General features: G+C 31.5%; 1 protein-coding gene across 12 annotated transcripts in view; it reads right to left on the reverse strand.

Annotated features, from left to right (window-relative positions):
• The window catches only part of LOC106666470 (protein polybromo-1), a 31,500-nt gene extending 22,805 nt beyond the window's left edge, over window positions 1-8,695 (reverse strand). For 8 of the 12 annotated variants that reach the window (XM_014393685.2, XM_014393690.2, XM_014393687.2 and 5 more), the window contains exons 1-20: window positions 8,515-8,695; window positions 8,162-8,291; window positions 5,060-5,179; window positions 4,874-4,999; window positions 4,427-4,795; window positions 4,028-4,290; window positions 3,735-3,901; window positions 3,556-3,668; window positions 3,394-3,492; window positions 3,264-3,329; window positions 2,954-3,193; window positions 2,721-2,888; window positions 2,498-2,652; window positions 2,035-2,359; window positions 1,806-1,973; window positions 1,530-1,735; window positions 1,265-1,444; window positions 812-962; window positions 335-748; window positions 99-263 (exon numbers count right to left, since the gene is read on the reverse strand). In XM_014393685.2, coding sequence (XP_014249171.1) covers window positions 99-263; window positions 335-748; window positions 812-962; window positions 1,265-1,444; window positions 1,530-1,735; window positions 1,806-1,973; window positions 2,035-2,359; window positions 2,498-2,652; window positions 2,721-2,888; window positions 2,954-3,193; window positions 3,264-3,329; window positions 3,394-3,492; window positions 3,556-3,668; window positions 3,735-3,901; window positions 4,028-4,290; window positions 4,427-4,795; window positions 4,874-4,999; window positions 5,060-5,179; window positions 8,162-8,266 — 3,600 coding nt within the window. In that variant the 5' untranslated portion in view covers window positions 8,267-8,291; window positions 8,515-8,695. The remainder of the gene's footprint in view (window positions 1-98; window positions 264-334; window positions 749-811; window positions 963-1,264; window positions 1,445-1,529; window positions 1,736-1,805; window positions 1,974-2,034; window positions 2,360-2,497; window positions 2,653-2,720; window positions 2,889-2,953; window positions 3,194-3,263; window positions 3,330-3,393; window positions 3,493-3,555; window positions 3,669-3,734; window positions 3,902-4,027; window positions 4,291-4,426; window positions 4,796-4,873; window positions 5,000-5,059; window positions 5,180-8,161; window positions 8,292-8,514) is intronic. The other 4 variants (XM_014393684.2, XM_014393689.2, XM_024229094.1 and 1 more) reach the window with 4 other exon arrangements.
• Window positions 8,696-11,614: the final 2,919 nt, after the last annotated feature.

The raw sequence follows: 11,614 nt of genomic DNA on the forward strand, positions 1-11,614 counted from the left end.
TTTTACCGTTACTTTAATACAAGGTATTGGTACAAGCCAGACAGGTCCGCAGTCAATGGGTTAAAACAAAAGTTAATTTTAAATAAAAATATATTTACTGGTCTTTCTTTGTCAACGATGACTTTTTCATGTTCTTCTAGCTCTGCTATTTCTTCTTTATGCTTTTCAACTCGTTGCCTAAATACTGACATAATTCTCTTTGGTTCGATTTGTTCTTCTCTAGGTACTAATTTGTATCCAGTCATTAAACTCGGAGGCCAATTCTTAAATCGAAAAAACAAACAATTTTATGGTAAAAGTTAACTTATAATAATAAATTGATTCACAGGCATACTTTGATTTTTTTAAAAGCTCTTGCCCTTGCGGAGTACCGCGATTCACAAACGTATATATCTTTTTCATCTACACCTTCAGGCTTGGAACGGAAATAATCCTTTACCGACATGACACAACATCTTCCAAGAACTTGATTCAGTGGTATTGCAACATTCTGCTCAGTCTTGAATACTTCTTTTTCCAAAAACTTTCTCGTCGTGACATGATACGTTTCATTTGGTCTATAATACTGATTCCCATAAAGCATTTGTTGGCCTTCTTGGTTTGTCCATAACCTCTGAATGTTGAGAATGATCGGATCCATGCCTCTTTCCTTACCCTCAGCATACACAAAATCACCTATCCTATATACTTGTTGGTTGTAGGAAAGAGCGTTATCAGCAGTTCCAGCTAAGCTTACACCATGTTCTTCCTACAAAATAATGAGGATGTATGTGATAAAGCTATCTCAAATTAAAAAAAAAAAAGACATTACTTTTATTATTGGTTTTATGTCTTGTTCCTCCTCCGGCTGTTCTAGAGCTTGCTTAGTCTGCCGTTCTGAATCAACTGCATTAGACAAATCTAAGAGGGTATAATTCAATGCTGGAGAATGGAGTAAATCTCCATTTCGACAAAGTTCATCCCTAAATAAATGATAATTTTTTTTTAAATTTGTTCAAACAATTGATTATTGCTGCTTCTATTCAATAAATAGCAACAAAATTTATTTAAAAATTTCATTTTATGTAAGAATCTGTTATGTAATGTTAACATTATTCAGCAGAACATCCTGCCCTAACTGTTATCATTCTATTAGCATATTTTTTTGTTAAAACTATGAAGAAATTCAGTAAAGCAGAATAATCAAAATATAAAGGAAATAAATACTATGAACAAAAACAAATAGTTATAATTTAATTAAATTTGGTATCTAACTATCAATTACCTCTGTCTTATAAAATAAGACTGGAGCTCGACTGAATCCTCAAAAACTTGAGAATCACTTCTGCTCAAGTTCCTTGCTCTTTGGAGACATGAGAAAATATCTTCCTGGAACAAGTCCAGCCTTTTGTACTGCCCACCGTCCAGCCTTCTTTTAATCAGGTCTAACGACAGGGCACGGATTCTTAAAAAACATTGTATAGTTAGATGTATAACTTAAAAAACAATAAAAAGAAAAAGAAAAAAAGGATAAAAAAGAAGTTTTATACTTTTTGCCATCAACTTCATCGTGCTCAGGCAGCTCTTGCATGGAATCCGAGAAACATCGTCCTTCTTCGTCTTGATGATTATACACTGAAATAAAGAGGGAGGTGAGCAGTTCCTGGACTGCTGAAGGAACGTCTGGTACACTTTGCTCATCTTGTCTCAGTTGAAGCTTTGTCTGTATCGCAACTCTTTGTAAAGCTAGAGCATCCTAAAACGTTAAACAAAAAATGAATACCATAATTTAAAAAAAAATTTTANATGTCTGAGCTGATTCTTACTTTATAAATTTGTGAATCAGGTTCGTTATATTTACATGCGTTATCAAACATTAAAATAAAATCACTACATAAATCATCTAAGCCTTCATAACTGTTTGTCTTTAATTTGGCAGATATTTGTTCTAAATTAATTGGCTTTTTTATAACTTCATAATAATCAGGATATTCCTAAAACAGAGAGTTCATTAATTATTGATTTTATTTCAGTTAAAGTAAATATTATAGTTACAGTTTTGGATGGGAGTTTTAAAAATATCTGAGACAGTTGCCTTCCTTTTGGATCCTTGTAGTCCCTTAGAGTATGGTAAAGTGTCCTAAGTTTATGAGCTAGTGCATGGTCTATTACTTTAGGTGAATTTTGACCAAGCATTAAGACCCGTTTTGGTTTGGGCCCAGGAATGCCAGAACTGAAAACCGGAGAATTCTTTTTGTAACCTGAATTGTTATTCAATAACTTGGGCTTGTGGTTTGAATCTGATGATGATGATGATTTGGGAGATGAATTGTGATTTGGGGTTAACAATTTTTTGGGCTTCGGACCATTAACACCAATGCTAAAAAAATAAAAGTATACAGATGATAATGTGAACCCTTGAATCTTGCAAACAGGGGTATGAGCTGTTAGTGTGAAATGTTAGTGCGAGGTAGATGAGTAGGAAAAGGTTTGATTAAAATAAAAAAATGTAAACAACCTTTTGGGTGTCTTTTTTTCTATCGGCTTTTTCTCTGGATCAGGCAAAGGACCAAGTTCTTTTACCTTGTTCATTAGAATTTTTTCTAATTTTAAAGCATCTTCATAAATCATGGATCCTTCTTCGTTGTACTTACGACAATTTTGAAACATGAGCTGTAAAACAATAATGTCCATTTTTGTTAATATTTTCATCAAAATATGTTAATAAAATAAATGACAACCTTGAAGTCTGCTAGGATTTCTTCCTCAGAAGTATATTTTTCTTGTTTGATATTAGCTTCAATGGTTAACATGTCTACCGGTTTGTCTATAACCTTGTAGTAATCTGGATACAGCTTTCTCGACGGTTTCTCCATAAACATCAACATCGGCTGTCTACCATCTTGACACTGAAGAAAATTACAATCACAAATTAAATTAAAAAAAAAAAATATATATATATTTTAAAACGTACAACATAGTTCATAACACATTTGCAAAGAGAATAGAGCCGCCTTTTTAATGGGATGTTATCGAGGTATTTGCCTCTTGTTAAAAGCCTAGTCGTTGAGGCAGGAGCCTGAGGCGTAACCGGAGTTCCGGGGGGAGGCCCGCCAATCGTTCCAGGCAATGGTGTTTGAGGCGGAAGCTTGATGGATGATTTCGGTGTCTTGGGTTGTGGCTCAGGTTCTGAATCATCCTCACTTGCTGAATACTTGAAAAAAAAAATAAAATAAATAAATAATAATAATTAACAATCAAATCTTGATTTTGCAGTAATTTACCTGGTGGTCAAAATCAAGAAGCTCTTTCACTCTTTTTTGCATCAACTTTTGAAGTTTCACTGCATCCTGCAAATAAACAAATAACAGTAGTAATGATAATTTTTAGACAACAAACACAAAATATATTTACTTTATATAATTTTGAATCAGCCCGATTATATTTTTTAGCATTTTCAAACATTATATTTAAATCACCAGCAACCTCGCTTACTGTTCCATAATCTCCTTTCTAAAAAAATAAGTGATATTATTTTACCAATATACAAAACATCTATTTAAAAAATGTACATACCTGTAGTTTTTTACTAATTTGTGTCATAGATATTGGATTCCTAATTTCTTTAAAATAATCTGGGTAGTACCGTTTTGATGGTAATTTATGAAACGGTTCAGCTAAATTTCCACCTAAAATTACCAAGATTAAATATAAATAAATCTACTCCGTACGTTATCTATTGCCATGATTAATACTTTGTGGTGTACTGTAGTTCTTGATTGTATTGAATAATTGCCAACAAGGATCATCAGAATCTTCTTGCTCAACCATACTGTCACATTCTTCCTCTTCTTCTTCGTCCTCACTTTTCAAAGCAGCAGTTATTGCTGACAAAGATTGGCCACTTCTTAGACGTTTAGATCTATAAAATAATAAAATAAAAATTGATAGTCAATTGTTGAAAATTGCTAATCAAAACCCAGAAAAAATTAAGATGTTTATATAGTATTTTTTATATAGTATTTAACACAGAATCTATGTAACAAACCTTATCCTTTCACTTCCTTTTCCGGTAGGTAAGTACTTCCCTTGTTCAATTTCAATTTTTTTTGCTTTGATAATCTTATTAAGATATTTGGCATCTTTATATATTTGAGAACCAGGTTCATTAAAGGCACAGGCATTTTTTGTCATTAACACAAGGTCCTTCTCAATATCCCCAAGATTTGTGTATTTACCCTGCTGAATTTTTTTAGCTATCGTTCTGAGGTCAATTGGATTCTCAATGACCTCATAATACTTTGGATACCTCTGGAGAAAAAAAAAAATAAATAAATAAATTTTGTTCGTTTACAATTTTTGTTAATTCTAAAAAATAATGTAATTTGAATATCTACTTTTAACTACTGCTAAAAATTAAAATTTGTATGAAAGAAAAATAACACACTTTACAGACCTTCCGAGAAGGAAGGAGTTGGAAAGGGATATGGAGTTGCCTTTCATCTTCTGACATCGCTGTCATCACTACAGTAAATAAGTCTTCACACATCATCAAAATGGCATCCTCCTCAAAAGCAGAGCCCTCTGATGTATCTTCAGTATCGTCGCTTTTCTTTGATTCTATTGAAGCCAATTCCAATAGCTTTTCTGCTTTAGGCTTCCTTCCGACCTTCTTCTTAACCGGTGGTGGCTCGTCTTCATGGTTCTCTTTTTTTTCCTGTTTCATGACAACTGGTGGGCAGTCCAACAACTTGGACTTTGCAGATTGCAACAGCTCCCAAAGCTCGTTAGCATCTTTATATTCATGCGATGTCCTCTGAAACATCAAATAATGAATCAATAAAAAAGTTTCGCACAGAAGGTTTTAATAATATTGTACTGTTAATTTTATTACCTTGTAAAAAGCTTTTGCATTTGATACTAATAGCTCTATATCAGAGGTAAATTCTTCTATATCATCATACTCGTCAGTCTTAAGCTTTTGTTGTACTTTTAACATATCAATAGGATTAGCAACAACCTGGGAGAAAAAAAAATGTAAAACTGGTGGTTAATAATAATAATACTAATTTAGAATTACTTCATAATATGCTGGTTCCTGTCGCCTCTTAGGTGCCCGGATGAAAGAATCGCACAGAAGAGTTCCATCATCTTTTTTATGATTCCTCAGTAAATCATAAAGTTGTTGTACTATTTCAGACTAGAAAATAATAAAAATAAATTGTTATTAAAGATATCACAAATCTCTTCAAAATGTGTGGTGATTAGTGACCGTTAATCGATAATTATTCAGAAATCGTCAAACTTGAAGTTTGCACTATTGACATTTTTTTAAATTATTAATAATTATTTTAAATTATTTAAATTATTTATTTTACAGGCAAATTTTGAGAGTCTGAATATTATTATTGTTTTGGCTGTTTATCATAAACAATGAGGGAATCATCTTCAGAAGAAGATAATATTTATGTTAGAAATGAAAAAAGGGTTCGAAGGCGAAGACTTCTTCAGACATTTCAGTACAAGAATAAATTGCTACTTTAATAGTACATATGAATATAATGAACGATTCCAGATATCTACTGAGATTCTTCAACATTCTGTTAGAATTAATTGGAGGAGGAATGGAACGCAATTCATACAGAAACCAAACACTCTCACGAAAATTAAAAATATGCATTGACCTTCATTGGTTAAGTATTGACTCCTTGTGCTTAACCAATGAAGGTCAATGCATATTTGTAATTCTGATCTGCCACCTAAACCAAAACTCTGAAACTAGTATCACAAGAAATACAGCTTCCTAAAAAAAATCACCTGGTCATGATTTGATAACAGCTGAAGTTCTTCAAGAACTTCCCAAAAAAGCCATTGTCTTTCTGACTTCTTTATTTAACACAATTTTGGGACTTTCTTACTTTAAAATGATCCCAAACCCCCATAAAAGTTTAAGCTCCTTGTCATCTTATCATCCTATTAGTTTGCTATCCATTCCTTCTAAATTATTTGAAAAATTAATTTCAAACCCATCATTACACCACTCATCAACTCATCATAACCTAATATCTTGAGCAGAAACTGTACGTGACAAGAGTGTTTGTAGAGGTTTCTTGACAAAATATGGCATAAGGGATTATTATACAAATTAAAATTATTTTTACCCCAGGTTTATTATCTGATTTTACAATTATACCTTAAGGAGAGATTTTTCGCAGTAAATCATGGTATGGAGACTTCTGGGATGGAAGTAGTGCTTGCAGGTGTGCCACAAGGGTCAATACCCGCTGCGCTGTTGTACACAATTTTTACTTCTGATATGCCCACAAATGAGAATACACTTACTACCACATACGCAGATGACACCACCATATTAACATGTCACCCCTCTTCTACACAAGCTTCACTTATGTTACAAAACCACATATCAGCAATTTAAAAATGGAGCAATCTTTGTAAAATAAAGTTTAACCCTTCTAAGTCACAACATACCATTACATTTCGTCGTGAGACTTGTCCTATTGTATACTTATACAATGAACCTATCCCCCTATAATAAAGTAATTAGAACTGCACAAACAGTTATCAAACAATTTAAAATGCTTTATTACCTACTCAACCGACAATCAAAATTACCATTAAAATCAAAACTTTTGACATATACATACCTACTTTAAACCTATTTGGATGTTGCCAAGCTAATTGATCGGCCAATTATTCCAATATTCAAAGATTACAAAGTTTTCAATCTAAAATTTTAAGACTAATTGTTTCTGCCCATTTTTACATAAACAATAACACACTTCACAGAGGTCTTCACATGCCAACAGTTTTTTCATCTATAGAAACATATACATGTTTTCAGATTAACACACAAATACAATTACTCCATTCCCCACAATTACAATGTAAACGTCTGAAAAGAATATGGAGACCTCATAAATTATTAATATCATTTTATTAATCCAGAGTGGCTGCCAATGGGTAGCTTTCTCTATGCGTAATGCCACGAACATAAATTATCCAATCTGCTGGTTGTAAATAATTGTACAATTTTACATACAAATAAATGAAGTAAAAAAAAAAAATATGTAAATACTTCATGGCCAGGCAGTGTTCATGGCAGCAGGGTTTTAAGAAATTGTACCCTTTCAAGGTAGACGACTGACGTCTGACACCAGAGCACTTGTAACATTTTCCTTTAAAATTAATGTAATTTTCTTTTACAACTGTAGACTTTTTATGGTGAAACCCTTGTACTTTAACACTGTGCATGTATTCGTACATACAGAATTGCGAACTTGTAACTTGTTTTATGAAACAGCCCTGTGGACGTTTTCAACATAAAGAACTTATTGGATTGAAGTCACGATAGCTCAAGTGGTCAGAGCAGCAGCGTATTGAGCCGAAGGTCGTGGGTTCGTATCCTGCTCGTGACATTAACTTTTTCATTTCGACCAAAACCTTACATAAAAAGATTAATTAATTGAAAGAAGTAATTTGGTCAATAGACCATTAAATATAATGGATTTAAAAAGTAAAACGAAGTATAACTTCACTAACAACTCCCCGTGGCCACTTCATGTCGCCAAAAATCAAATCCTGATTACATGACATTTGAAAAATTGTAAAATTCGAAAGGTTGTAGGTTGAAATGGGGAGTTGGTGTCCGAGTGGTTCGAAGTCACGATAGTTCAAATGGTTACAGCAGTGTGTATTGAGCCAAGTGGGTTCGAATCCCGCTCGTGACACTAACTTTTTCATTTCGACTAAAACATTGCATAAACAGATTAATTGAAAGAAGTAATTTGGTCAATAGACTACTAAATATAATGGATTTAATACAAAATTTATTGATCAATTCGTTAGAAAATGCGTTTAATAGAATTAGCTAATAATAAAGAGTCGAGATTCTATTCAGAGGAGTTGAGAAGTTGTCATCACGTTGGAAGAAGTGCAGTGAGAGAGATGGAGAGTATTTTAATTAATAAAAAAAAATGCTTAAAATAATTTGTTTTTATTTTATACCCACAAATCTGTATTATTTTCCGGACAACCGATGAACAGTTAGAAGATAAATTTAAAAGATAAATTGTAATTTTTGGACGGCGGGCTTGCGGGGAGGAAGAATCGCTGCGAGGGGTGTTATGTACAAATGTGAAGTGATGTGAATGTAAATACTCACCGGATCCTGTTTTCTTTTCTTCTTCACTTCTGCCGGATGAGAATCAGATTCTTCTTCGTCGATCCCTCTGCTCGCGACAGACGAAGTCCGTCTTCGTTTACTCATCACTTTTCAGTATTTAATTTTCCCCCTGGACATAACCCAACAAAAGAATGTTAAAAAAAACTCCCAAAAAACAAATCAAAACATTAGGTTGTATAAGTCTAAAAAGTTGTTTCTTGATGTATTCTCCTTTAAATTATATAATAGAAAAAAAATATTCCACCGGACGATAACAAACTAGAGTGTAAACATTTTCAAATAAATTCGATTAACCGGTCTCCCCGTTTTTTTCACAATCCTTTGCTACTTACTCTCAGGAATTTGACCGTTTTGTATGTCCAGTTGAGTTCGAGTACCGTTGGCCCGGGCGTGTGAATTTCTAAAGAAATCCGTTTAAAAAATGTCGTAAGGGGGAACTCAAAGGATTCGTCACTTTAATGCTTTAGAGACCATTTTGTTTGGTGATGCTTCACGACCATCTTCACGACTCGAGCTGCCAACCGTTGGACGTTTACATTACCACCCGCCCAAAAAAATTTCCCTTTACAAAACAACTTATATCTATTTGATATTTGAACCTTATTCTATTATTTTTTATTATGAAATATTTAAAAAAGAGACTATTTTTAAAAATAAACTGTTCAATTATATTTCCTAATATACAATTACAATAACTTCAGAAATCCTTTGAAAAATAAAATTAAACCCATTAAAAAACATAAAAATATACTAAATCCAAACAAAAATATCATAAAATTATATAATTAACTATAACTATATAATATTTCAAATATAATAATTACATCATTACGATAATCCATAGAATATATGCAGGGAATGCAGCCCCACCCAAATTAACAAATGTACAAGATTTTATAAAGTGGGCCAATATTTTTAATTCAATATAAGAAAAAATTTGTAGATTCCTACCATGATGATTTCAGAATGATTATGATCCTTTAAAATTTAATGTAAATTGTGTACGTGTATCATGTCTACTCACCTGCTTCAAATAGTCTTTTGACTTGCATCGTTATACTTTATCTTGACCAAAACCTTAATTAAAGATTAATTAATTTAAAATACTTATCAAACCTAACTTATTTATTTATATTTGTAAGCCTTTTTCTACCAACTTTAATGATAAACCAGAAAATGTAATAAATCCATAAACACTTACAATACTGGCTTTAAAAATATCAAAAATCAATATAAAAGTACAAAAATAATTTAAATACCTTTTTTTAATGACCTTATGAATGTGTGTAATATTTTGCTTTGATCGTGAGATGCAGTCTGGTGTGATGTAGGTTTAGAACAACATTTTCTTTGTCGTACCGTTTCAATTTTTATTGAGATCATCTTCAGGGTCTGGATTATAAACATTGTTTATATTAAACAAATATGTATAATATATGACTATTAATTTATACAATGATGTATACAATATAGAAATTTTAAGTTTAATCAAAGTATTTGTATTCACTCAGTGTTTTTCTTTTGTGTTTATGTGTACTTTGATTAAACCTAAAATTTTTATATTATGTCTATCATTGGATAAATTCATAGTCATATTTTATACGTATTTGTATAATTTAAACAATGTTTATAAAGAGCAGGCCCTGAAGATGGTCTCAATAAAGATTGAAATGTTTTTCTAAACCATCACACCATGTTGCATCTCATGCTCTATAAATAATCAGGCCTTATGAACTTTGAATTTTAACAAGAAACATTAATATCTCATATGCAATGCGTATTCTTTTTTAAGGGAAGGGTTGTGTTAAAAAAAGGGATGGGAATTGAACCTACAGCCTCAAGGTTTGGAGCCGAGTCTATCATGCTGACCACATGGCTACTTTGGTCCCCTAAATATATAATTTTGTATCACTATAAGAGTCAACAAAATATAAGGAGGACATAGGTCACCCAGAATTTTAAAATATTAATATTTCATAAATTTGGACAAGTAATGACTTCTTCATCAGACTGCAAGTAATCTATCGAGACGTACTTGTAGATTTATAACCTAATGATGAGCAGAGTCTATAAAGAACATGAACTGAACATCTGACGACCCCACTGGTATTGAAGACAAATTCTGTTATTCTCAATTAATGATGGGCTATGCCAAGACATGAACCAGGAAATAATGGCAAATACAAGTCGGTTGTTCTTTTATAGTAGTTTTGTATATTGTCTATTATCCATTATTGAACATTGCACAGCATGCTAAGTGTAATACTGTCAGTCTAGTCTAGCATAATTGGTTCGTATTGCCAATTAACATGATACGTGTATTGTGAAACATATGATAAGTAATGCAAGCTTTTAGGATGAATGCGAAAGATATTAAATAAAACATACATTTAAGATGAAATTCACCTGATACCTAACAGAAAGGATAGGCAGATAAGGATAATTGGGACAGGATGAAGATTGTTTTTAGCAGCATAACAAAATTATAAAATTACAATACATCACAATCTGTACGATTTTCGTTTTTGTTTTTGTAGAATCCAACTGCAGAATCAATGTGCTAGGTGCATATTAGCAAACGTAAGTTTGCAACTAATAAACAAAAAAGACTAAACCATTCCGACTTTGAAATATTATGGTTTAAACTTGAGCGGAAAAGAAAGGAAAAGAAAATACCCATAGTGATTATAAAAAAGAATTCATTTTCATTAGCCTTTTGTGCTGGACAACACATTATACAAAGTAAAAACAATAAACAATATAGTAAAAACTAGGAAATCATTATATTTAGTACTGTGACATATTTTCATAAAACATTTGTAACTAATAACAAAATATATAACAACATTTATAAAATAGGACCTTTATTAAGGTGTAATCATTTTATGCCAGAAATATTAATCTTTGTACTGTTGGTTGTATATTCACTATTTTAAAAATTAACTATTAATTTATTCTCTTAAAATAAAAGAAAACCTTTTATGACTGCAATAAATTCATTGTAAAATATTCAATTTACAATATCACAATATAATAGTAAATAAAATTGCATGTTAATGTACCAAAAAGCATTTTTTTAAACAGTAAATTTTAATTTTAGTATCAATAGACAACACAAAGTGTAAATTGGTTTTTCCAAAAGATACTGCAATTTTTCAAAAGTTTTTTTGCCTTCTGTTCTACAATTGTTTTACTTAAATTAACTAGTTCTCAGTATGTGTTTTATCCACCAAAATTAAATATTTACCATCTGTGCAGTATCTCTTAGTAAAACTTACATAATACAGCTTTGTATTTTTGTTTTTACTTAAATAAATTAATATGATTGAAAAATGATTGCTTTAGAATTAAACAGTGAGCAATTAAATACATAGCACTATATCAGCTATGATATGATTTAGTTTTGTATTAAAACAAAGATCAATAGTTTTA

Source organism: Cimex lectularius, unplaced genomic scaffold (assembly GCF_000648675.2).
Source record: "Cimex lectularius strain Harlan isolate CLEC.00 unplaced genomic scaffold, Clec_2.1 scaffold289, whole genome shotgun sequence".
Lineage (NCBI taxonomy): Eukaryota > Metazoa > Arthropoda > Insecta > Hemiptera > Cimicidae > Cimex > Cimex lectularius.